The sequence below is a fragment of the Drosophila subobscura genome, chromosome E, assembly GCF_008121235.1.
Source record: "Drosophila subobscura isolate 14011-0131.10 chromosome E, UCBerk_Dsub_1.0, whole genome shotgun sequence".
NCBI classification, from domain to species: domain Eukaryota; kingdom Metazoa; phylum Arthropoda; class Insecta; order Diptera; family Drosophilidae; genus Drosophila; species Drosophila subobscura.
In genome coordinates, this window is record NC_048531.1 from 9,578,597 (window position 1) to 9,604,254 (window position 25,658).

Below are 25,658 nucleotides of genomic sequence, written 5' to 3' on the forward strand. Positions count from 1 at the left end.
GCGCACGAGCGAGTGCCTGCGGTTGGGCAGAGTGTGAAATATTCTGCACTCACACACACACGCACATGCGGTGTGGCGTGTGTGTGAGTGTGTGCCATATCTTGTCTGAGGTCTGCATCTTGATGGTGTCCCACTCACACGCACTCACACACACACACACACACACACATGGAGACTATTTCCTAAATAAACAGTTCCCATGGCCTGGCATTTTCCTGTTGGCAAACTTGAATTTGCAGCGAATTTCCAAACTGTTTTGTAGTTTGTAGGATGCCATTTCAATTCATTTTCCCGAGTACGAGGCCTCCTTGTTGTGGCATTTGATTTAATGGCAGGGAGACCCCCACTAAATTAACAGCAACCAGGAGCAGAAGCAGCAACAAAAGTGGCCGAAACACTTGCCGGCTGTCTCCTTTTTCGACTTGCAAAGAGTTGAGCTGGAGCAGAGCCCAAGGACCCTCGAGAAGCCCAACCGGACGGGCAATAATTGAAGTCTAAGCCGGAAGTTTTTAACTTTGTTTTCCTGCCCCCTAAGCCAGCCTCGTGTCAGTTTTTATATCCTTAAAAGTCCCTCGGCTTCACTCCACATTACAATATGCAACACGAGACAGCTAATAGGCTGCTGTGTCGAGTGAGTTCTGTTGAAACTCTGGATGGCAATCCGATCGAACGTGTCTCATGCTGGATGTTTCCCGTCTTCCCCATTGCCAGGGGCAACGCTGACTCCCACTCAGTGTCGGCACACATCCAGCAGATTGGCTTGGTTAGCTTGCTTAAACGCTTTATTGATTGACACCGGCTCTAGCTGTGTATAAAGAGAAAGCTTACAGATACTCCACCAGCATCCCACCCACGAGAGGTGGACTCAGCCCTGAACGGGCGCCGCTTGTGGAGGGCCGTTGGCCAGGTTGCCCAGCGATTGCTGCAAGGAGCGCAAAATGCCAATGGGGATCTGCAATGGATGGATGCCATAGGATAAAGATCAAGTAAATCTACATTAAAAGCAGTCGACGGTGCACTCACATCGAGGGCCAGGCCAACGGGCGATGAGGATTGTGGCGCCAGGAAGCGATTGCCCACCGCCTGCGGCGACCTCTGCACGGTCTTTGTGTACTTGTGGGTCTGCACGGTCTTCACGTCGCTCTTTGCTGGTACCTGTGGAGCATGTGAGATGTTCAGCTTAGTTTAAGGTAATAAAGGAACTGAAAGCCGAAAGGAGCGGCCACTGCCACTGCCACTCAGACTTCACCGCCACCAAAAAAGCAAAAGGAACATTGCATGCATCAAACGAAGGGGCAAGGGGGCAGGCGGGGGTTGAGGTTGGATTCCACATTGTCCGTAAATGTTTTTCAAATAAAATTACAGCATAAAATGTAATTTTGCCCCCCGCCAAAAGCAAAAGTTTATCCAACGAAAAGCCAAAAGTTGAGTGTTCTCCCTGTCTCTCTCGCTCTTTATACCCGTGTGTGTGCTTGTGTGCGTGTGTCTGTGTGTTTTTGCCACACCGTTACCTTCTGCTGCTCCGTTTCTGGCTGCGCATCGCTTTGTTGCACCTCCTGCTGCATCACGTATACGGTACGTTGCCGCTGTCGTGGCCGCTTCACGCGGTGCCGCGGCCGCTTCACAATTATCACCGACGAGGCAGGCACAGCAGGCGCTGGGAGCGTTGCCAGCGGCGGCTGGTGTGTGGCTGCCACAACATGATTTTCAATGATTTCGCTGTGGTCCGACTAATGCATCAGGGGGGAGGGAAATAGGAGAGGGATTGGATTGGATTGGATGTACACATTGATGATTGCCTGTTTGGTTGTTGGTCGGTCTGTCGCTGTGCACTATTCATCAATCAATTCACACTCGCACACACTCTCATTTAATCACGCACATGCAGGGCACATTCCCATAAATAATCTTCAACATTGTTTTGTTTTTAGCTCTGCCCAATCCGCGCTTTGACCAGCAAATGCTGGGAGAGATTCACCCAATGCCCCCCAATGTACCTGCCACAAATACTCACATCTTGTCTGATCAACGAATACTTCTTTGGTGGCTTCACACGCTGCACATGATTGCTGACGGTGGGCAGGGCCGGTGGTGCGTCTGGGCCAGAAGTGGGCGAAGCGGCAGCTGGAGCCTGAGGCTGCACCGTGTGCTGCTTGGAGGTGATGGCCGTCTTGCCGGGACTGTGTGCCTCAGCGCCAATGTAGCCGTGCTCGCCAGCGCTGCCCCCCAGTAGGGCACTGGCGCCCACCGAAGGATTAGCCTGGGCTGCGGCATACCCAAAGCCGTTTGTGCTTCCTGCAGGAGGAGAAGCGAAAGAGGAACTCAAATAGGATTAATCAAGAGAAAATGCTAAATGAACATTTCCTACCGTCAAGGTTGCCGCCCAGACCGGCGGCGGCTCGTGAGCCCCAGGGTTCCGGCCGAGGCGCTGAGGCCGCCGTGGGCAGAGTTTCCCGTGAGTAGGCCGCCCAGTCCGGCATCGGCGTGGTAGCCAGCAAAGTTCACGCCCACCTTGCCATCGCGCAGCGTAATCAGCTGCAAGGAACGAGAGGGGTGTAAAGTTATAGGGAAAAGTTCACTACACGCTGCGTATACGTAATTGTATAGAAAGTTTCCCGACTTCCCACGGATTGGGGCTCAGGCTGGGACTGGGGCTGGGGCTGGGGCTGGGGCTGAGGCTCTCTTGAAACTTTCGGCCCAACATGTTGTGCCGCTTTTTGCCGCTTAATATTCGTAGTTGAAAGTTGTTGGGCGAAAAGTTTTGGCCAGCACAAACAATCGCCAAACACACCCTTTGTGTCCGTTCGGCTAAGTAAGTTTCTAAAATTATTCATCTTTCGCCGCCTCCGCCGCCGCCGCCAAAAAGGCCGCAAGTCTTTTGCAACTCAAAGCCCTCCGATGTGGCACGAGTGCCTGAAGTCGGCTAAGGTCGCCGCAGCCAGCGCCCCGCCACTGAGGCAAAGGCTCGTCAGCTTAGAAGTTTGTTTACAAATATTTGCACAGCCTGCCGTAAACGAGAACATTTAATGGAACTTCGATTCGCTTGTGAAAGATATCGAGAGAGCGGCAGTCGAGCAATGGGAGCGCGGAGAGCGCACTTGGGTGGCAGTTATCAATAATTACGACAGGCCATAACACGACAAAACCCAAGCAAACACCACGGAGAGGGGTGGCAGCGACCACTGAATGCTCTTTCCGCTTAACATTTTAATTAGATTTAATATTTAGAGCAGTGCAGCTTGAAGGCTTGCTTTGCTGTGTTCTCATTCGGCACTTTCTTTTCCAAGCAATAAATTTAGAATAATTTCTTTGGCATTTGACCCTGACCAATGCCTAAACCAAGTCACACAACCCTCAACCAAAGAGAGTTATCATAAACAGAGAGATTGGGAGAGCGAGGGAGAGAGAACACCTGTCACTGATAACACAACTTTGCCATGCAGCGACACTATACAGCGACAATATTTAACTTGGCCACCTGAGGGCGGCTCATTTGAGCTTCATACGTCTGTGGGAACGAGTGGGCAAAGAGAAAACTGAGTGCCACACAGAAGCAGAAAGAGGAGAAGGAGAAGGAGAAGAAGAAAGTAAAAGCATAGGCAGAACCACAACCAGAACGTTGGAAAGTACTCCCGTGGAGTGAGACAGAACAGACGCATGTTGTCATGTTGACAAATGCCAGGGCATGGGAATTGAAGAGCAGTCAACTGTTGCTGCTGCTGCTGCTGCTGTTGCTGTGGCAAGTGCTGCGCTGTGATGGCGCCTCGGTCACCTGGGGACATGTCAACAAATATGCCAGCCCGCTATACACCGAAGATGTGTACCTAACGCCCGAGACCCCGGGCAGAGATGTGGTCTACGGCTCGCAGGTGAGATAAACACAAATATAATACACGAATTTATATAAATTACTTAATCCCGCCACACAGAATGACGCTGATGGCTACAGGCTAACGGCTGTGCATGTGGAGGATCTCAGCAGCTCACCAGCAGATGCCCAAGGGGATGATGGCGACACCGGGTGTCTGTTAACAGAGGGCGGCATTGGCCAGCAGCTTGTTGTCGTACATTGCCAAAGGGGCCGACAAGTGCTCGGTGCGGAATCGGTACATCTACAAGTGTCCGTCTACGGGCTGGAGCTGTGAGGTGTGGGATTTTATCTTTTAGAGTGCTGTAAATATTAATTACTATGGCCTGGGCATGGCTTGCCTCTTACATTGTTAAGTTTAATAAGAGTCACTTGAATATGTGCGCAAAAGTCGCTCTGATGGGACTCTTATCGTGTATCAATTCCTACTTCGCCTTTCGCTCTTCGTCATTCAAGTATCTCCACTCAATACGAGAGGATTTCGACTCATTAGAACCCAATTAAACTTTGTATTTGCCACTGAATGAGCCACTTCCGCTTTGACAAATGTCCGCTTGTCGCTCCTTATGGAAATAACTAGTTGATGTATTAGCAATGATTGTAGAAATCACTTCAACTTGCAGCCAGGTGCTCGACTTGCCGTACGACTTAGTTGAGGCTCCACGGAAATAATGAGATGCAAATGCACAGAGATAAATATGTACATACATATGTGTATGTATGTGTGTATTACACTTGCATAACTGTAAACCGCTAAGCGGTTTGGTTTGGTTTTCTCCAAGCGTTGAAGCCTGCTCAAGCGACTGGTAAATCAGTTTTCCACTCAACCCTTTAGCAGGGCTGCGTGCTCCAGCTTTACCATCGCCACACCCGCCCGCACACTTCCTGCACTGGAAAACTGTTGTATGTAATGGGATTCAGGCAAGGCTGATCCCGGCAAAGATATGTGCAAGGCAGCCCACAGCTGGCTGAGATTTGCAAAGGAAAAGTAGACATAATTTCCACTCCCTTCAGTCGCAGCTTTCCAGGGGGAAAAAGTAATTCCATTTTTACTGGCACTAAACTAATGGTCATCTGTGCTGTTTGCAGTGGAACAACAACTAACATTAATTAGAAAACCTTTTACAACTTTATATTCTGTGTTCTCTTCGTGCGCATTTCTTTCCGCAGAAATGTACAAATAAATGTAAATAAATGTACCTTTACATGTACACACATGTACGAGTATGTACAAAACTTTGTTGATTCGGCCTTGGTTTAGGTCAATATTTGTCTGAAACGATTTAAATGTGTTTTCCCATGTCTTCCAGTTATGCTCGAGTGATGGTGTCAAGTGCAGGAGTGGACCATTACATGTATTCATTTATGGCATTTAAAGAGCAGCCCATTCATTGGCATAATTAAGAGCCAGAGATTTGAGGATTTTCTCTAGCAGATTTGCAGATTTAAAGGATCAAGTTGTGAGCCCAGAGGGGCAGCCACTGAGCACTTAATTCCAGGCCACACAAAATTGTTAACAATTTCTTGGCGCAGAGTGCAAAGCAAGAAGGGGGAACGAATGACCAGCAATTTGCATGAATTCCAAGGAATTGCCGCAGCAACAGTGAAGGAAACCCTTCCCAGGGCATTCCATGTACACTCCCCATTTTAATTCCCACAACTCGCATAGAAAAAGAGTTATTTTTGGGGCTGGGTTTCAAATGCAAATTTCATGCATGCGTTGATTAAAATCTAAAAATTCTATTAGCCCGCCGGCAGCACAACACAGAAATAGCCATAAACTTTGTCAGCCAGAAAAACGCACCAAGAGAAAGGTTTGCCCAAAAAAAAAAGGAAAGCAAAGGGGAAAAATGTTGCCCCCTTAAAGTTGTCCACTGACTGGGACACGAGCTTAAGGCGGTATGAGGACAAGGACACGAATAAAGCTCGTGTGTCATATTTAAACCCTCTTGAAGTGGGGAAACCATAAGCTTAGTGTGTAGATGTGTGTGGCAGTAAGGATAGTTGGCAGGTAAAAACTTAAAAGAGAAAGGAAATATTGCACATTCGGAGCAGAGAACTTTGATTTGTGCAGAGTGCATAATCGATAATCTATGGTCCGTAATCTATAAGCCACTCTCAGAGGGTAAACCCCTTGGGGTGAACTTCAACTGTCGAACCGACTTGGTGTTTGCTTAATCTTTTGTGGGGAAATGCAATTAAATGGATATTAGTCAGCCCAAGCGGGCAAAGTTCAAGGTGGCCAAGTAGTAGTTATTAAAATGATGTTTAATAGTTAGTTGGGCAAGATTAACGATAAGCGAACGACTTCACTTCACTTCACTTCACTCCACTCGGTTTGAGTGTGCTTTTAATTACCATCCCGGTGGTCGGGCCTTTGCCTTGGGCTTTGGCAATTAAACTCGAAGCGTGTGGAGCTGCACACTAAAAAATTCTTCACTCATTGGCGGACATTGCACAACAATTTAAGGCCACGAGGGGTCGGCTACTGTGCTGCTACTGCTGCTGCTGGTCAACCATGCACTTTGCCTAAAATTGCGCAAATCGAATGTTCCCCGCGTTAACCAGCAGCCAGATGGCTTCATTCTGCCCCTCGGGCTGCACTTTCGCCAGCTAAATCATTTGGTAAAATGCCACACAGACCGCACACCGCGCACCGCACACCACAGACCGCAAATAAAATCAACGCCAATGCCGTTGGCATTGGTTCCGATTCTAATGCGAATTTCGATAATATTCGTATTATCCGCAGATGCGCGCTTGCGGGAGCAAAGTTCATGATGTTCGGTAGCTGAGGGGATTGATTTTCTGGGAATTTGCTGAGGGAATTGCTACATCATCCGTTGATCTATTAATCAAGTTAATGAATTCAGTTGGCAGTTGATCACTTGATGCCTCTTGTGACTCATTTCAATCTGTTGTTTTCCTGATTTGTGCCGCCGCATAAACTGCAGCAGCAGCAGCAGCATCGGCTTGGAGTTGCAAAATAAATATACAAATTCGCTGTAATTAAAATATTCGCCATTCGTTGCCAGAGATGCGGCACGGCATGGCCTGGCCGCAGCATGAACACAAAGAAATGGAAGAGGGGCGAGCAAAGGATAAACTTACCTGAGCGGGCACCAGCGGGATGGCCGAATGCAGCAGACAAAGCACTCCGATAAAGGCGAACATTTTGCGCATCTGAAAAGCAATCAAAAACCAAATCAATTCCAGATGCTAGAGAAAAAAGAGACTTGAAGCCGAGGCTCCAGCAAGCAAATTGCTTTGTCTTTCACTTTTGTATGCGCAACGCGTTCTGGGCTGTCGTTCCCAGAAAGAATTCTTCCTCGAGCCGCGTCTTTGGGGGAGCGGCCACCAGACGGAGCATAATTGCGATGAGGCTCTCTCTCTCTCTCGCGGGATCTTAATTAATTAACGCCACAGTATGTACCTGTTGTTGTGTCTTTTTTAAATCTGGCAAATCTGTCGAATCTGTCGAGCGAATTTGTGGTACGTTGTTGTCGCGGCGCGTTGTCGGGTCGCACTGAGCTCGAGTCGTCGGCCTGGGCCCGGCTTAAACTTGAATTCTGTGAAGTGGATTGGAATCGAAGCGCGCTGCCCGCCTGCCCGATGTCTGGTGTCTGCCCGCTGTCTCTGTTGTTGTCTGTTGTAATGCCCCGCGAAACTGGAATTGTGGCGCAATTAAATATGCAAGCGTCTATTTATATAGCATTAATCTGTTCTGTTTTCTGCCTTTCTTTCAAACTAATAATGTATTGCGCGTATCTCTTGGGCTGTGCGATGATGCAAGCTTATCTCAGCAAAGAACTGGCTGCGATCTATTAGCACCTCACTGCCAGCAGGTCTAGCAATTAGGTGAGAGCCTGCAAATAATCCAAACATGTGTATAGCTAACAGATGAGACCCTCTGTCTGTCAGTGGTCAGCAGTGGTCTGGGGTTTCATGCTGGATCTGCTGGTCGGAGTTGGAGAGCTAAATGACTAAACAACAATTGAATTTAAGCCACAAATGGATATGTTCTCTGACAGCATTACGTATACGCTGCTGTTGCTGCTGCTGCTGCTGCTGTTGCACTTCACTCTGTGGCAGTCATGGCAAACCGGTTGGAAGAATTGGCTCGAATCTGCAGTTTTACTTTTATCTTTATTTTGTAGGCTGGTCTCTCGTCACTCTTCAATGGCCTCAAAGCTTTTGGGCTGCGACTGTGGCAACTGACAACTGGTTGCACGCGGTTGCCATTGGCTGCACTGCAGCTGGGCATAACGAGTAATTCCGCTGCAGGTACAACTCCCTACGATTCGAAATTCGCATTGCGGTGAGGGATTGCAGTGAAGCGTTGGACGCGGTGTGGCGGAAAGAGCAAACAAAAGAAGTCTGCCCGAAAGTTTGCTAATTTCTATCGAGCCGAGCGCCAGACACGGGCCCCATGGCATTTGCATTTCTCTTTCGCTCTTCCCTTCGCCGTCGCCGTGTGCTCCAGCGTGGTGAAACGTGGCCCAGCGTTGGCACCAGCGTTGGGCATTCTTCTTTTGTTCAAACCATTTGATCATTAGGTATTCAAATGACAAACAGAACTGCCGGCCACTGCCACTGCCACTGCCCATCATCTGTGTTAATGTGTTTCTGCCTGCTGCCTTCTGCCACTGTCTGTGTCTCCAATTTCTGGCCAAAATCCGCTGTGCACGTGCTTGTTAATTTAGAATGCGATGGGCAAAAACCAAATGCCACCAAAAAGGGTCCAACAAGCAAAATATTTATAATGAAATCCAATTATTTTCGATTTGGTTTTCGTAGGTCCTTTTGCATCACACATCAATTACTTTGGGGATTGCTCGAGTGCACGATTGCTGTTTGCTCGATTTTCTTTTATCCGAAAGTCTTCTCTGTCCTCCCACACATTAAATTACGTGAGAATGGATTTTTTTTTGGAGGTCCAAATTTAATTAAATAGTCATTTCTCATTTTCCAGCGAATTCCACCAGGAAGTCCAACAGAGTCCATGATGAGCATTTGATAATCGCTTGTTTGAGTGGGGGGTCAGGAGGATGAGGTTATCTGCTGTCGATTGATGCCGTTTGATGCGTTTATTGACTTTTTGCAGGCAGGCCATTGACATGTTTACATTTATGAACATATTTTTGTGCACAATATTTATATAATTTATTTTACACACATACACAAAGGTGTGTGTATTTTTAGCAGATCAGCGCACTATTTTCGTAGCGCTGCCATCTCTGTCGCGTATTTAATGTTGCATATTTAAGGTGCACGAAAGATTAAAGCAGTAATGGGGCACAAACAAGCAGTGTTTGCTTTATTGTATCTCGTTGAACTGCTTTCAGTATTTTCCATTGATTCGCTGATTTGTAATAACTTGCAGAATATTTGATATATTCTTTCCCTTTCGTAATATCTTCTTTTTTATATCCCGCTCACATAAAAGAGCTGTCAGCAAGCAGTTCACACGTTTTTGGCGGCCGCTTTTAGGCGCATGCAAAATTCAAGCAAATGCAAGCAGTACAAACTGGTATTGAACCACTTGGAAGCAGTACAATTGGCTAGCAAATTTTGAATTTTCATTCTTAATACATTTATTTTAAACATAGATATACTTTTTTTGGATTTTCTTTTTTGGGTCGGACATAAACGCCCTTAAACTAGTCTTACAACGATGTCACATATATCACAAAAGTCAAACGTTACGAAACAAACAAACATAAATGCACACTAAACAAACACACGATAAACACCAGGAAATGCTCCAACATTCATGCACAACTACTAACTAACTAATCGGGATCTAAGTTACGACATCTCCTCGCGCAGTTCCCTGCGCTGCGACGTCGAGTACTTCGAACCGGTGTTGGTGGTGGTGCTGGGATTGCCCGAGGGCAGGAGCGTGCCTGCCGCCACAGATTTTTGTGACGCTTCCGTCGTTGCCTGCCGATAGCCGCCGGTCAGGCGTCCCACCATGTTGTTGACAGCGCGCAGCGTCGAAATGGGAATCTGCGTGAAAGTTCAAATGCAAAGTCAGCAAATTCTCTCGAAAGTAAAATCCGTTTGCGGAGCTTACCTCGAAAATGCTGTCGATTAATGGGCGCAGACTGAAGAGGGGATAGCTGGGCTCCGTGCTATGTGCAGGCTGGCTGTCCCCAACCGCCAGCAAAGCCGCATTGTTGCTGGGCTCAGCAGATGCGCCTGTTCCGGCGCCTGCTCCGGCTGCTGCTCCTGCCGCCAGGCTGCTGAAGAGCAGAGCTGCATTCTGCTGCAGGCTGTTCATGGAGGAAGGACGCTGTTGGTACTGTCCGTACTCGTGGCTGGGGTAGAGCAGCATATTCTGGACTGGCATCGGTTGCAGCATCGTCTGAAAAGATCGGAATTCAGATTTTAATTGGTGTACGACAGAGGGCATACTGCTGAGTGCGCTCCACTCAAATGTGCCCATAAAAATCACTTGATATAAAGCTTTATTGAGCTGTGAGCAGGTTTCCACTTACATCGTTCAGCAGCACAAGCTCGTGACGCTGACCGCGTGCATAGCCGGAGACGCGTGTGAACTCCGTGACCAAATGGGACATCACCACCAGCAGGACGAACCAAACGAATCGGTCCATGGCTGTGATGATTATCTGCAAAGAAAACAGAGTAACAATTAGACATGCAGGATGATGTTTGATGGATGGCAATACATCATTGTTGAAGCTCATTCTGTTGCACACTGATCTTGGCTGGCATTTGTTGTAAATGCTTTTGGTTGTCGCACTTGAATGCCACTTTCATGTGGCGCAAAGTCAAGTTTCTGCTGCCCGCAGAAACAACAACCGAACCGATCTCCACTGTTGCCACTTGGCCAATGTTCTGGGCGGGCAACCCAGGCCCCGAATGCGACTCATGGCTCACGGACCAAACGTAGGCCAAACATATCAAGTTTGGAGTGCCGTGCCGTAGCTCTGATAGAATCTGCTACCCGCCTGTGTCTGCTTGTTGCGGCTGCTGCAACTGCAACTGCGACTGCGACTGTTGCCACTGCTGCTGCTGCTGCCGATGCTGGGAGCCGATTCTAAAATGTGGATTAGACCAAGGCCAACTTGCCGCGTGGCATTTGCCAAGCGTAACCAGTTTTTGTTGCCAGTCTGTGTCTGTGTTCGCGGATGCAACGAGCTTTTCCATTTTGGCAGTGAGTGAATTTTCCCAGCCCCTGCCCAAATATGTGTTTCAAGCATTTCGAAAGCCGCCACCCAAGGCAAAAGGTTCAAATCCAATGAACTTTGAGCCCGCATTTGGAAATGGCAAAAATATCTAGATACACGGCTCCTATACTGACAGCTCAACGAATATATCCAACATCCATCAACGACTGGGTGTCTGTCTGTCGGTCTGTGTTTGCTATGTGTCTGGGTCTAATGTACGCAAGGCAGAAATCAAAAGCATTAAAGTCAGTGCAGGTCGGGTCAGGTCAGGCATGCGGAGGGCAGGGGTAGGGCGTCCAACGAGCCATGACAATCGGTCAGGCGACACTGAATTTTAGCCAGAGACATGGTATAATGGGGAGGCCGGCCTCTGCAATTGCGACTGTCTAATTGTTACTCGAAAAACAATTAAACGAGCTTGTGTTTTGTTTATGCCGCAAACACTTTTGAGATTCTGTGGCAGCCCTGACACGAATTGCCAGCAAGGTGCAAGCACACAAGGCAGCAGCATGTTGCCGCTAATTAAACAAATAATTCAGCATAATCATTACCCTGACCCCTGCCACACAAAACACACAAAGAGTCGATAAAGATTCTGCATGGCTCAAATTGAACGTTTAATTTTTAAAAAACTCCATAAAACGACTCACTGTGCAAAATGTATTAACATTTATTTAGGAATCGTGATTCACTGGAGTGGAAACATAAATGAAAACAAACATCCCAGTTTGATATTCCCCGTTTAGATCAAAATCAAATTCATACTCCTTTTAAATTCCGTTTCTGGTTAAATCAACTTTTGCATAATAATGCGCATAGCAAGTGGACAATGATTATTTCAGTTACATATTTTCTGTCTCACAGGCAACTCTTTTTGTGCATAAATATTCTCGGAAATACAAGAAAAAAACACTCTGAATACATTTCCATAATATATTTGTCCAACTATGCCAACAATTTATCCCAAATTGAACAACTTTCGGCAAACGTTGAAAAGGTTCTCGTTCTCTGTAATTAAAGACACATCAAAACTATTTGGAACAAATATAAATTACAGGACAAACTGCCAGTGGAGCAGAGTCCGAGTGGGTGGAAATTGAGTTCCTCTTGCCTTGATTTATATGCAGAGCCACCTAAACACACACATAAAGTACGCAGTTACACAGATACACACGTAGACACGTACACACTGGCAGACTAAGTGAATTGTGCGTAAGAATTCATTTTCTGTGAGATTCTATTTGCATGACAAAAACCCACAAATGCCACAAAACGCAATGGGGGGTGAGACAGAGAGAGAGAGAGAGTAGTTTTAAATATAGAAATCCATTCTGGGTCCGGTCTTTGCTTTCCTCCGGCTGCATGTTGCAACTTGCAATACAAATTCAATTTGTTTCCATTCGACCAAATGAAATTACGGTCAAAAGCACTATGGAGTATTTGCGAAAGAGATTTGCGTGTGGCCCAACGGTGCTTGGTCGGAACGAGTTTTTTTTTTGCCTGACACACGAGGCGTATGAGCTATGCTTGCCCCTCATTTCATGTCACTCATACGCCTTATTGGCGACCAATTGTTGCCATCGTTTGGCAGCACTTCAGCTTGAGTGCCCGCTTGCGTGTGGGTTTGGGTTTGGGTTTGGGCCGCTGACATTTTGTTGATTCGAGCGCGCAAAAATCTTTTCGTTATTCTTACTCAGAATTCTGGATAAATATTAGATGGGCAAACAGAAGGCTATAAACGTGGGCCAAGCAAACACAAAAGCCACGCTACCATTTTGTGGGCGCTAACCGAGCGTGGGCGTGGCTGCAGCAAGGATACATGCACACACATCTCGGCTATAAGTATATCCAGCAAACAGCAAAAGAGATTGAAGAAGTTGAAGATTCACCAACCTCAGGCGGTCGCCTACAAAAAAGTTTCTGCTTGCCGACAGTCAATAAACGTTAATTACTTTGCTAACAAAATGCTATAAGTGGGGCGTTGAGTGGGGGGTGGGTAAGGGGAAATTGTGCCGGCTTGTGGGGCGGGTGTCAGAATCAGAATTGACTCTCACTCATTTCCCTATCCAGGTAATTATAGTTTCAGTCTACATATCAATTTGCGTAATCAAAACGAAACTTTTGCAGACAGTTTGAAAGTTATAATTATTTAAGGCACAAGCAGTGCCACCTACGCCAAGTGGTTTTTGGAAACTGCTTAATTAGCGCCATGGGACTAAAAGGGTGCAAGCAGTTTGGGTAAAACGATGGCAAGGGAATCCTAAGCAGTGCTCATTCTTCCCTATAATTTTTGCATTATTAAACTCTTTATTTCTTGAACTTTTTCACTCTTTCCCACTTTGCCAGCCATTGACCTGCGTTATTCATTTTGTTTGTTGATTTCTTTGATTTTGATTTCCCTCAATTTCACTCACAATTAGCCACATTTTTAATTTGTTTATAATTAGCATTTGATTTTTCTTCCCTTTCGCATCGTCTCCTCTCGTCTCGTCTCGCTGACTACGCATTTCTTTGTCCGATGGCTTGGGGCCAATGCGAACTTTGTATTTGTCGTTTTTCTCTCAGTGTTGTTGCTTTTTGGCTTTTGCTTTTGCTTTCGTTGTATGTTTGTATTTTACTGTTGCTTTCTATTGAGTTTTTGCGATTTGTTTTTATATCATCGTCGCGCCTAGAGTCGAGCCGAAGTTGATCCGAACGAGTGGTGCCGTGGGCCCTGCAGCTGTTTGCTTCCCGACTTTGCCGAAAATGAATACTAATTTATTCTAATCATTTCAAATCCAATATTGAGCCTGTGCCTGGGTACTGGTTATGGGTGTTCGTTCTGTTTTCTGGGCTGTAGGCTCGGGGCCAAAAGGCTTAGCCAGAGCAGCATCAGCATCAGCGGCAAAAGCAAAAGCAAAAGTGTTTAAAACGAGTTCTCTCAAACATGCCCGCTGTTTGTTTATGCGCTAATTGTTTTTATTGATTATTAATTTGGATATTTTGCGACTTGGCTGGGCACACACAGGATAGGTATAGGGATATGGGTGGGACGGGATGGTGTATAGCCATTTGACCTCTGCGAGTTCTTGGCATAAATTATGCTTTTGTTTCGCAATTACAATTTCCCTTTCGTTTTCCTTTTTTTCCACGCAACCAGCGTTTGCTCTGTGGGATTTAAGTCGTGGCGCGTTCCCCTGTTCCACGGATTCAATTGTCCAAGCAACAGTTTCGTTTGTAGCCCATTTGGTGTGGTTTGGTTTGGTTTTAATGAGGCAGCACTAATTAGCTAGCTGCTGCCAGCCAGGGCACTCATCAGAAGTGCCTGCGGGCGACTTTATAATTTATTTCATATTCTTTTCGTATTTCGTTCTCCACTCTCCACTCTCCCCTCTTTTCTCTATGTCTGACTGGCTATTTTTTTTGGCAAAGCAGGAAACTCACCTCGTTTGTGATGTAGACACTGCGTGCTGGTGCTGTAGAAGCCATTTTGGCAGCTTATGGGAACTTAGAGTGGCAAACGCGGCCAGAACTATTGCCAGAGAGCTTCAGTACGAGAATTCTGAGAAGTGCACACATGCGAGCGGCTGCGCGACGACTGGCGGCGGGCAGCGCATGCGCTGCTTATATTTCAGCACGTAGCCCACTTTTACAGCTACAACTACAGCTGCACTCTGCCTTGCCTGCAGTCAATGTAAAAGTTTGCACATGATCGAAGAGAGCGCGTGAGACAGAGAGAGAGAGAGGGAGAGAGATCACGCGAGAGAGCATTTCTTTGCACAGCTTTCTCGCTGCCGCTGCCGCTGCTGCCGCTGCTGCCGCTGATGATTCCATGTGCGGCTGTTAACCGTAAACTGGTTTAGGAAAAGCTGACAGTCAAGCTTTCAATGTAATTGTCGGCCTGACACACTTTTCGCTAGCATCGCCCACGGGAATGGAGAACTAGCTTCAGCTTGAGTTTCAGTTTCAGTCGCTGTCGATTTCTCACCGCTGCCAATGCCAAAGAGAGACAGAGCGAGAGAGTTCACAGAGTACGAGTATCGGTAGTTCATTGCAGTTCACTGAACCTACCAGCTCTGGCCCGGCTCACCCTCGGTCTGACCGAGTTTCGATGCCAGGTCTCGTTCCACTACAATAAAAACCTATATTTCAACTGATAATGATGATGATCACGATGATGATGACGATGATGATGGGTTGTATGTGCATTTCCAACTGGGATCTACCGGAACCGCCTTGAACTCATCGGGCGGCCTGACTGCATACTAAATTATGAGTTCCGCACAGAACCAGAAATCCAGCAGCAACCCAAAATCGGAATTGAATATGCAAAAATGAACCAGTTGCAACTGAGTTGGGGGATTGGGGGGGTTGGCTTTAATGAGTATGGAAATAAACCAACAAATATTTGTGTGCTAAAAATAGTCATACAAGCTAAATAAAACCAGAAAAAATTTGGAAATTATTGGAGAATGTTTGTTGCTAAGACATGCGGAGACGGGGAGGCATAAATTAACATTTCCATACCTTCAGGCTTCCTATAAATATTGTTTCTTTGCTTTGAGATATGATTTCCCCACCAGTTGGTTACGTACAGGTTGCAGGTTCAATATTTGCTTGGAAACCGGGCATGATCTACCCCAATGTGCTAATTGGAATCAACTCGTTGTGGTCTCTACTTGATTATTCAGTACATGTTCAGTACAGAGATCTTTAGCATTAACTGCCGGGCACGTGTTTTATCCCTTTGACTGCTTAACCTTTGCACTCGCAGGCAAACAAGATTTATAAAGCAAACAAATGGGAATGAATCACGTTGAACCGGGCTGTGAGTCAGTGCCAGCTCCACTTCCACTCCCTTGCCCGCAGTTTGCCCTTGCCAAATATCAACAGACAAGTGGCAGGGAAGAGGCAAGGGGAGTGGCAAATGTTTGACCGTAGTTTGTGCTGCTGTCTGATGAGGAGGGTCCATAAGCAGATGCGGCTATTTGCATTTGTGTTTTTTCGCCATTCAATTCATCAATATTTGTTTGTCAATTTTACAAATTGTAAATCAACACTCAGCCATAGCCATAGCCACACAACCACACACACGAACACACAAGCATGCATACGTCTTAGTTGTGGTCGTAGCCGATAGCCAATGGCAACAAACTGCAATCCAACAGCAGCTATTGACCCTCAACTTGAACTAGAAAACCAAATAGCCGGGCAACACAAAGCGTTAAATTGAATTCTATGTCTGTTCGACTGGTCGTTGGTCGTTGGCCGTTGCCTGTTTGCCCCTCCCTTAACCACCGTGTGACTGTCTAAAGCGTTTGTTGTGTTTTTTAGTTGTTTTCTTGTCTGCTGACAATGCATAAAATTTGAATAGCCAAACAACGAGCACAGCAACAGAAAATACAAATCAACAATGTGTAGGGTACCGAAGCGTTTTATACACTTTCTATGGAATCGATTGATTGGGTCTCACAAGAGAGAAGAGATGGATCAACCTCTTGCTGCGGATATTACTTCTGCTTAATGGAGCTACAGCTTCCTTCGCTTCTCATTTGCAAACAGCTCAACAGTAACTTAATACCCTCTGCAAGGGTATGCTTATAACAAACAGCATTTAACTTGGTTTTTTTTGCACCTATCTTTTGCTTTCTTGGTCACACTTATGCGCTCCAGCAGCAGCAAAGCAGCAAAGCAACAACAACAACTACCGTAAGCAAGCAAGCCCCCGTAGCCAGGCCCGGCCCCTGACATTGCTCAGGGTCATGGGTGTGTAACTGTATAAAGTGGAAGCCAAATCTCATTAGCAGCTGCCTTTGCGTAACGGAAGAGCAGAAACTACCAGAAGAGGCACAGCAAAAGAGAGACAAAGAGAGAGAGAGAGAGAGAGAGTGCAAGTTGGACCTTGACATTGGCTTGGCTTGGGGTTACACTCCGCTGTGTATGTGAGTGTCAGTGTTTGTCTTCAGTTCCACTCTTACACTCTTTAAACTTGACAATTTTATACTCTACACTTTGTATCGTGTTGGTGCTGCTGCTTTTTGTTCTTTTTGCAGCCGAATCTGGCGATTGTTTTTGTACGTGACCTTTTAGCGGAACGCTGCGGATAAAGTTGATATTTTTCAGCTGTTCTGTCATGCCTCCTTGCCACACCCAACCACGTGCAGATTACTATTAGAGGGAGTGGATAAAAAACATAACAAATGATTAAATTCCAAACAATTATTTCACAGCTGAAGCGCTTTTAGGTTTTGATTGTTTGTTTTAGCGGGCTTTTGTGCTTGTTGCTTTAACGCTTTGTTTTGTTGTTGTTGACGCATATTACAATTATTTATGTACATATGTCTAGCACCTACATTCATACATATTTATGTACATATTATGTACATTTCTGTGGGTTCTCTCTTCGGGGACTGAGCTAATTACACCTCTAGAATAGTTTTGTTTTAAACTTTAAACGGATTCTCATATGTATGTACATGCAAATTTGTGTTTTATCTGCCACACAATTGCGGTACGATCCGCGAAGTTTAACTACAATTAAATCCGCTCTTAACTGCTGCTTGCTGTGTGCGCGGAGGGGCAGGTGAATTGGCAGTTAGCGAAAAGGGCGCGGCAATGCTATCGTTAATCAAGCAACTAATTAATGGCTCCTCTCTCCACTCCACTCCACTCCACTGCTCTACTCGCTTGCAATTGCCGGCAAGAGCCAGCCACAGGAATGACAACCACTTCATGCCCAAATAATCAATGTAATTAATTTGAATTAATTAAATTGCATCCAGAGTCGGGAGAGCACTGGGGAATGGCTCGGGGTCATTTTATCACATTTAATCCAATTCTTAGAACTGAGCATAAAATGCACATATAATCGAAAAAGAGTCTGAAGCTGGGAAAAGCCGCAACAAAGAAGTAATTAAATTGATTTGATAAAAGTCCTGCAAAAATATCCCGCCCTATCTGCGTTCTTGCGTGTGTTTAAATGAATTTACAGTAGACAGCCCCCCTGCCTGCCATTCGGAGGAGTCCCTGAATGCTGATGGAGTGGAATAGATTGCGGAATGGCGTGTGTGGGCGGCGGCCGTTCCTTGATTAATTTAAACGCGGCCTCTGGCTACGCTACTAATAAGATTGAGCGCGCTTATAAATTAGCTGCATGAATGCAAATTATTTATGAATGCCATTCAGCATTCACGAATGTGTAGTCTATCATTTTGCAGCCATTAATTTCGCTAAAATTCAACTAAAGTGCAAACTAAAGTGATTATTAATTATGTTGATGCCTAAACAAACAGCACACTAACTGGATTGATAAGCAGCCAGCGGTAGGGTAAAAATACGTTCGACATGTGGGAAATTCACGGGCAGACCACCCGTTGCGTTGAGTTGATTTATTATTATTAATTTAAAGTGCCTTCACAGTCCCCTTGTCTGGCCAACAATCAGCCAGCAGTTTATACGTATAGATTCCGAGTATGTAAGTACTTTTTAATGGAAGCATTCACAATGTTTTTTTGCATATTTATTCTGCAGAATTTTGCAGTGGGTTTCCTGTTGCTCTTCTGTTTCTGTTGCAATTTCTCTCTGGCTTTTGGCTTCTAATTACCTCTTACCACGCTCTCTATCCCATTTTGCTTCTCTTCTCTTTTCCTCTGACTCACTTCAATCTTATCTCTCTCCATCCCTCTATTTAGTTTTGGTTCACGCTGTGGAGCACAATTGTTTGTTATTAGCTTAATTGCTCTCAGTGTGCTCTGGGTCTCATTAATAATGAAAGCGAGAATGAGGCAAAAAAGCTCTCAATGGGTTCAAGGCAGACAGAGATGCAGAGGGAGGGGGAGGGGGAGTAAGAGATGGAAAGACAGGTAGCTGGAATGCTCTGCTGTTTCCCCGCTTGCATTGGTTAGGGGACTACGTGACATAGATCACATTGGATACACCAATCCACTGGCTTATACTGTAAGTTTATGCTCCTTATATGCAGCTCCCACAAACCCACTCAAAATCCACTCTATATGCAGCTGCGCATCCCCCATGACGCAGATCACGCAGAGCAGAGCTGAGCCTCGCCTGCTGACGTCCTACCATCTAAATATATCGATCAGTTGGCCAAAAAATGCCGTCACACCCGACGACGACACACCGATTTCCGGGGCACATAAAGGGGGGAACGGGCTGCACTGGGGGGGCTTCAAATACTCGCTGTAATCGAAGCAAGGCAACGCGGCAAGTTCTGGCCGAGCATTTTGCATAAATTAAAGCAGCATTTACTTTCGTTGCGTCCGAATATCTTACGTAATTTGACACGCACATAATTAATTAGAATTTCAAACATTTAACATTTTTTTAGCCGCGATACCCCCCGAGACAAAATGCAAATAAAAGCAAAAGTTATAACTGCCAAACAAATGCAAATGAGTCTGAATCATAACCGAGTAAACGATAAAAAGAAAACAACAACAGACGGGGAGACACTGAATCAGAAACAGATGGAAATGGAGATGGAGATGGAGACACGAGTGTTTCTGCGAAATTTAGATAGCCAGAAGATGAAGATAATACGACTCGTACGACCGAACAGAACAGAGTTCTCAGATCTTGTTATCATCATGCCGCTAAGAAGCAGAACCCGAAAGAAACCCCTGAGCACATGGGCCAAAAAAACTAATCAGTTTGTCATACAAAACTGAACAAAGACACGAAGAAAATAAAACCCGTATGTGAATCCCATCCAGCCAGAAATCGAATCTCCGTCATTGTCTAACCCCAACCCTATGGTGAGCTCCACTGTGATCGCAATCAGGAAAATAAATCCGTTCCGAGTCTTGTATCATTATATCATTAGAATAAATATAAAGCTGATTGGGCAGCCATTAACGGAACAGAGGACAACACATAGAAGCCGCTCATACGTTTAAAATAAACTACAAATAAACAATAAATATCTCATAAATTGTGGCTACTGTTGTACCTTTTCTAAACATTAGGTAATAATGCACCACCCAATGGAAGTTTTGTGTAATAAAATGCTTTTGTTTACAGTTGCCCAACTCGGCTCCCAAACATTTAATTAGTGGGAAATGTAATGCCATTTTTGGCATTTCCCTCACTACCTTTGCCCATTTGCGAAAAACTTTCAACCAAACGAAGCAATAAAGTTGCTCCAAAAATGGTTCACAGTGCACTGGGAAAAGTTTACACCACATTTAGGTGTTATTTAATGGGCCAGATTATGAAATGAAATGCAGGCCAAGTTTGTTTAGAACTCGATGAGTGTTTTGTTTTGGCTTTGCCTGGCGTTCGGGAGCTGTGGTCAGTGGCCTACACCTTACCTTGTCCAGTTGACTGCGTCTCTCAATCATCTTGAGGCTGCCTTTATTATTGATCTGATCTGATCTGATCTGGTCTGGTTTAGCTGTGACTCTGCCCCTCAAAACACACACTTGAGTCACTTTTCACTTGAGACTGCACGCGAATACACAAACTCTTTGGCTGGAGACAGATGAATAATTATTTGCTTGACTAATTTCCGCCTAATCGCGAAACTTCTTTTTTTTGGGTTGACTTTTTTGCGGCATGAATTCTAGCGGTGCTCAATGCGCAACCGTCTCGCGTTGTATGAAATTCGCAACTGAACTGAAAGCCAAGCACTTAAGAGTCTCTTACCAACACTCAAGCTTCAAGCCGCAAAGCCCCAAGCTCCAAGCCTCTCCTGGCCTGCCCTGGCTTGGCCACCTCAAGCCGGCAACGAAGCGTCTCACGTTTTGTTTTCTTTTTCTTTTCGTTTCGTTTTCGTTTTTTCTTCTTTTTTTTTTTTCTGTTTTTTGTCTTTTTCTCGCATTTTTAGCGAGCGGCTTAAACGGGAGGAGGCTGTGAGCGGGTGAGCGGGTTGCTGGGCGAGTTTTTCAGTCTCGGTCGGCGCCTAACGTGTTTGCTATGGGCAGCCAGCAGCCGGCAGGAGGATAGGGTGCCCGAGGGCCCTCTGGGTATCCAAGCACGTACATGGCTCAGCTGTTTTCTGTACGCTGTGCGCGTGCGCAGTCGCAATAATTTCGCTCTGTGTAGACAGATGTTGACGCTGACGAGCGGGCGGGCTGCCGATATGCCATAGATCGTGCGGTTGATACTCTTTCCCACAAAACGGGTATAGCTGTGCCAGAGGTGGAATATGCTTCAGGTGGTTTATGAAGTGGAACTGAATAAAGTTTTGGTTTTGGGTGGCACCTTCAAGGAATTTTAGTTTGGTTTTTATATTCCGCTAATTGCTTACTTAATTTCGATACCGAATACCGAGGGTATTCAAGATTCTTGCTTAATACTGCGCTGTGTGCCCATTTGAAGTTATTTTTTTTCCATCTCTGTTGATTTTCTGTCGAGTGGTGTGAAAAAGGCAACAAACAGTCAGGCATGAGTGGCTGCTAACTGATTTGTGGCTGTTGCCGCGGGGGCTATGGTCTTTGGTCGTTGGTCTAAGATTGCTTGATGGCAACTCTTTAAAAAAAAAGACTGCTGTGCTGTGTAACCGATTAGTAACTGAAACTAAACTCGCTTTGAAGTTGAAGTGTGCCTCCTGTGGACTGACTTTCTTTTCCGCATATGCGGCAATCAATACGCCATGCAGCACAGAGTGCAGCACCAAAACACGAAAACTTTCACTTGGCCCCAGTCCAGGGCGGGTGCATCACTCATACGCGCCGCATGGCACTCGACACATCGGTTGAGGGGGTTCAAATATTTGTTTGTAGTTACCTTGTTTGCAATTAGGTTCACACTTGATTGGCTTTATTGGCGCCTGCCGCAGTGCAGCTCTCAGTTTTTGGATAACTTTCCGGTGCTGCTCGTAGTTTGGTTTTGCTTTATCGACTGTGTGCTCGATGGTGTAGAAACTTTGCCCGACTGACACTAGCCCTAGCGGGTCCATTGTTATTTATTGCCAAATGCAGGAATTACTGCCGAAATTTATTGATATTTATTGAAGCATGTGCATGGACAGCTCTTAATTGCTCGCCCATTTAAATCAACACAAACACACACAAAAAGCGACTCAATGTGAATGAGGGCATGACAAATGATAAATCAGAAAAGAACAAACTAAAATCGATTGGGAAAACCAGTCGCAGTCGCTAATGCTCCAGCCAGATCCGATCAGGGATGAGATGTGTGTCCCCCAAAATCAAATTGGAGTTTAATTCGCACACTGACTTCCTGCATAACATATTTTGGGAAGGCGGGGGGGAGGGCCAAGGACAATAATTGGTCCTGGAGCTGTACGTGATTCTATTGCGGAACAAGCTACCGGGAAATGCTTGAACAAACGCAAGATTTGCGGCAGTCGGACTGCCGCCGACACAGATGAATGTGATTGGATGGCGATTGGGCATGTGAATTCGCACACACACACACACACACACACACACAAACACGTGAATCGAATCCATTTAGCAATTCAATTTCGGTGCCCTCTGTATCCCACACAATCAACAGAATTATTGCACAGATTATTACTGCCAGCCACAAGTTCATCTTCAATATTGTGGTCACGACTCTCCCTGCTCTATACACACTCCTGCTCAAACATTGGCAGGAATTCGCCAGAGTTAGAAGATGGCAGGCATAGAGGCCTGTACTGGCTACTCCCCAAGCGGAAATTGTGACAAGCCTCAAGCCCCAAGTCGTTGTTGCTGCTGGGCTTTCTGGTTTTTGTTTGGCTTGCAATTATGCGAATGTACTCAATGGATGTTGCCAAGTGCACGCTCCACTCCACCACGCCACGCCACACCCCGCCTCGTACATTATTTTTCAAGTTTATTTTTACAGCACGCAGAATGTGTTTTGATAATTGCCAGCCCGTGACCTTAAACATAAACAACTTAAGCTTGGGTTACGTGAAGTTGGGCTCGCTGTGCGGCTGTGCGTCATTGAGCTGTGGCATGTAATGTGTTTGCTCGAAGCCAACAAGCTTCAGCCATTCCCCCTGCAAGCACAACTTCAACCGCAGAAGTCAAAGACTTAAGTGAGACGTCACTGGGTCTTGTCTAAAATCTGTAATTGGTAGCAGTTAACCGGCTCTTTGCTGTTCATTTTGCTGCCTCTGCTGGGTCCCCTGTCTTGATTCGCATAATCACAAAGAATCGTGGCTGATTGATAACGTTAAATGAAGTGCTAACAACAGTTGCCTGTCAACGGACAAGAGGCGTGGCAAGCGGAGCAAATATTGAAGCTGAAAACACCCTAAAAATTATGATCCTTTGTCCCCGTCTCTGTATGCAATTATTCTGCCATATCTGTTCCACTGACTGCCTGCGCCATGTTACCCCACTTTGAGGCTCATCTGACAAGCATTTGATGATCGCAAAATGAGCTTTAAATTGCTGGGGTAATTTTCGTGTGATTTTAGCAAATGCTTTACTCTGGCTTAAATAATCGCCGAAATATGTCAAGGTCGTCATGGATGTACGTACGCACACGTATCTCTGTGTTTTATTCACATTTGCAATTGAAAACAGAAGGAAATTTGGATTTATTTTGCATATTCCAGCTGCCATTTGGCACAATTAAATTAAGTATCAGTTGAAATCCATTGCCTTAGTTGCTGCACTCAATTGCATTCCTGCAACAGCATTTGCAGCTGTATTGATTGCCACAATTTGCAGCATTTAAAGACCAGGATGCAGTAGCATACATGAACATATGTTGAGCCGATTATAACGTTGAAATCCCTTCACATTGAGCAGCGCACAAAGGCCCAGCAGAGCTTTAAAATATGTTTTTATGGATCCACCTGAGGATTTCCTTGGCCAGCGATGAATATACCCTCTGTACATGGACATCGCTTAGGGTATTCCCACTTCGATGATGTCCACTTAGAGCTGTATAAAATTTGGTGCATTTTCGCTGCCCTTGATTGACAAGCGGTTGACCCAACGAGTGCTAAAAATATATAAAATTTGCATTGATTTTGCATCCACAAAACTGAAAGCTTTTGGTGGTTGTCAGCTCTTTGCTATGCGGCATGTGGCGTGCATTTCCTGCAACCAAATTCAAGATACAAATTTATACAAAACTCAGTCATCAGTGGAATACTTGAGCCAGAGCAAAGGAGACAGAGAGAGAGAGAGTGAGTAAGAGAGAGTGAGTAAGCGAGTGGCCCTAAAATGAAACGCCACATGGAACTGTAAATCGCATTAAAACCTGTTTAAAAGACATTAAATCACACGTTATCAGCATCATGCCCAACTGAAGGGCTCACATTGTGGCACGTGTTTGAGTGTCTGTGTGTGTGTGTGTGGGCGTGGCTGGAAACAAACAAGAGCCCAGATGCCATACGTCATCAGCATAAATGTCCCTGGCATCTCCATGCCGATCATCATCTCATTATTGTCATTTTGCCGGGGTGCCATTTAAAAATTCAATTGTTGTGTTTGCACTGACGGCAAATCCCCCACACAGGGGGGCGGCAGGCACGTGAGGCGGTGCCTCGGCTTCGAATTGAGCCCTTGGTAATGCGACCAAATCGATGAGGAGGCTGTTGCGCCTCCTTATTTATTCATTTATTTCGCTTATTCATTGCTTTTCATCGCTCAGTTGTTGCTTACGTATACTGATGTAATATGTATTATGCATGTGTCTTTTGGGCGCGTTTATTGCGACCGCCTCCCAGGACACGCATCATTACCATTTACAGGCGATTAAAGTCAGTTGCAGAACTTCTCGTCACCGCCGCCCCATGTGATAGGAAGAATAAAAACCATTTATGCGATCGCTTAACTCTCAATTCCTTTTGTGTCATTGTCGCTGAGGGGACAGCTCAGCATGAAAGCCTGATGATGAGAGGAGACTTGACACAGTACTCTGTATCCTGTTTAGAGTAAGGAATTCAGATGCCTAAACAAGGAACTGAGAAAAAATAGGCGCTGCAGCAAGCAGCCAAAAAAAGAAGCACCCCAAACACAACGCAGCAGACAAAAAGAGCCAAAAGCACCCTAGCGTCTATTAGGCTTAAATGGTATTAACGAGTATAAACCCTTTCAGCAAGTATCTGCAGATATCTTGTAGTTAGTTGTGAAAAAAGATGCAGACTTTTGAAGCGAAACGTGTGTACAAAAAGAGGGTGCCGCCACCAGCAGCTACTCTGCTTAATTCAATTAAACTCACTGCTTTGCACTGCTTCAGCACAGCTGCTAAGTAGTAGCCAATGCAACTGCTTGATGTCTAAACTGTAAAGCAAATCAAACTCCACTCGGATTAAACATTTAAAGCAGTGCCGTAACTCCACTCTTTAACTTTCTCTCCCTCTCTGTCTCTCCTTTTATCTATCAAGCAGTTGACGGTAGCTGTCACTCGTTGTCGCTCTGTTCTCAGTTAAAAGTAATCCCTTTGGCCAAGTCAAAACTTGTGTGGCTGTGTCTGTGTCTGTGTCCCACCCCCGCAATCGTGCAACAAAAATCCTTTTCTTCGACCTTTCTTTCGTCTTGCTTGGGCCATGCAAAATATGAAGTTCGCTCTGCGGCAGGGCACAAATAACACTCATTAGCCATAATGAGTTATAGTTGGACTAGACGCCGCATTGGACACGAAACACTCTTTAGCGGCAATTATGCGGTACGACTGCGGGCGGGCAG

At 45.6% G+C, this 25,658-nt stretch overlaps 3 protein-coding genes across 6 annotated transcripts; 1 reads left to right on the plus strand and 2 right to left on the minus strand.

The window, feature by feature from the left end:
* Nucleotides 1–764: 764 nt before the first annotated feature.
* Nucleotides 765–7,498, minus strand: LOC117890818. The gene is given in 7 exon segments (XM_034795888.1): nt 765–952; nt 1,024–1,155; nt 2,015–2,295; nt 2,369–2,415; nt 2,417–2,535; nt 6,980–7,051; nt 7,302–7,498. Coding segments are annotated over 6 exon segments (738 nt in total). The 5' UTR covers nt 7,302–7,498; the 3' UTR covers nt 765–865.
* LOC117890821 lies at nt 3,510–24,327 on the plus strand. 2 transcript variants are annotated; one of them, XM_034795893.1, is made up of 3 exons: nt 3,511–3,869; nt 3,930–4,146; nt 24,305–24,327. In XM_034795893.1, exons 1-2 carry the CDS (start codon nt 3,666–3,668, stop codon nt 4,143–4,145), a joined length of 420 nt encoding a protein of 139 aa, XP_034651784.1. In that variant the 5' UTR covers nt 3,511–3,665; the 3' UTR covers nt 4,146; nt 24,305–24,327. The 2 variants fall into 2 exon arrangements, with proteins under 2 accessions (XP_034651783.1, XP_034651784.1); XM_034795892.1 differs by lacking the exon at nt 24,305–24,327 and having other exon boundaries at nt 3,510–3,869; nt 3,930–4,392.
* Nucleotides 9,458–20,659, minus strand: LOC117890819. Of its 3 annotated transcripts, none has more exons than XM_034795890.1 (4): nt 20,370–20,659; nt 10,369–10,500; nt 9,945–10,235; nt 9,458–9,877 (listed from the first exon to the last, which is right to left on the minus strand). In XM_034795890.1, exons 1-4 carry the CDS (start codon nt 20,397–20,399, stop codon nt 9,677–9,679), a joined length of 654 nt encoding a protein of 217 aa, XP_034651781.1. In that variant the 5' UTR covers nt 20,400–20,659; the 3' UTR covers nt 9,458–9,676. The 3 variants fall into 3 exon arrangements, with proteins under 3 accessions (XP_034651781.1, XP_034651780.1, XP_034651782.1); XM_034795889.1 differs by lacking the exon at nt 20,370–20,659 and adding an exon at nt 14,485–14,639; XM_034795891.1 differs by lacking the exon at nt 20,370–20,659 and adding an exon at nt 10,561–10,593.
* Nucleotides 24,328–25,658: the final 1,331 nt, after the last annotated feature.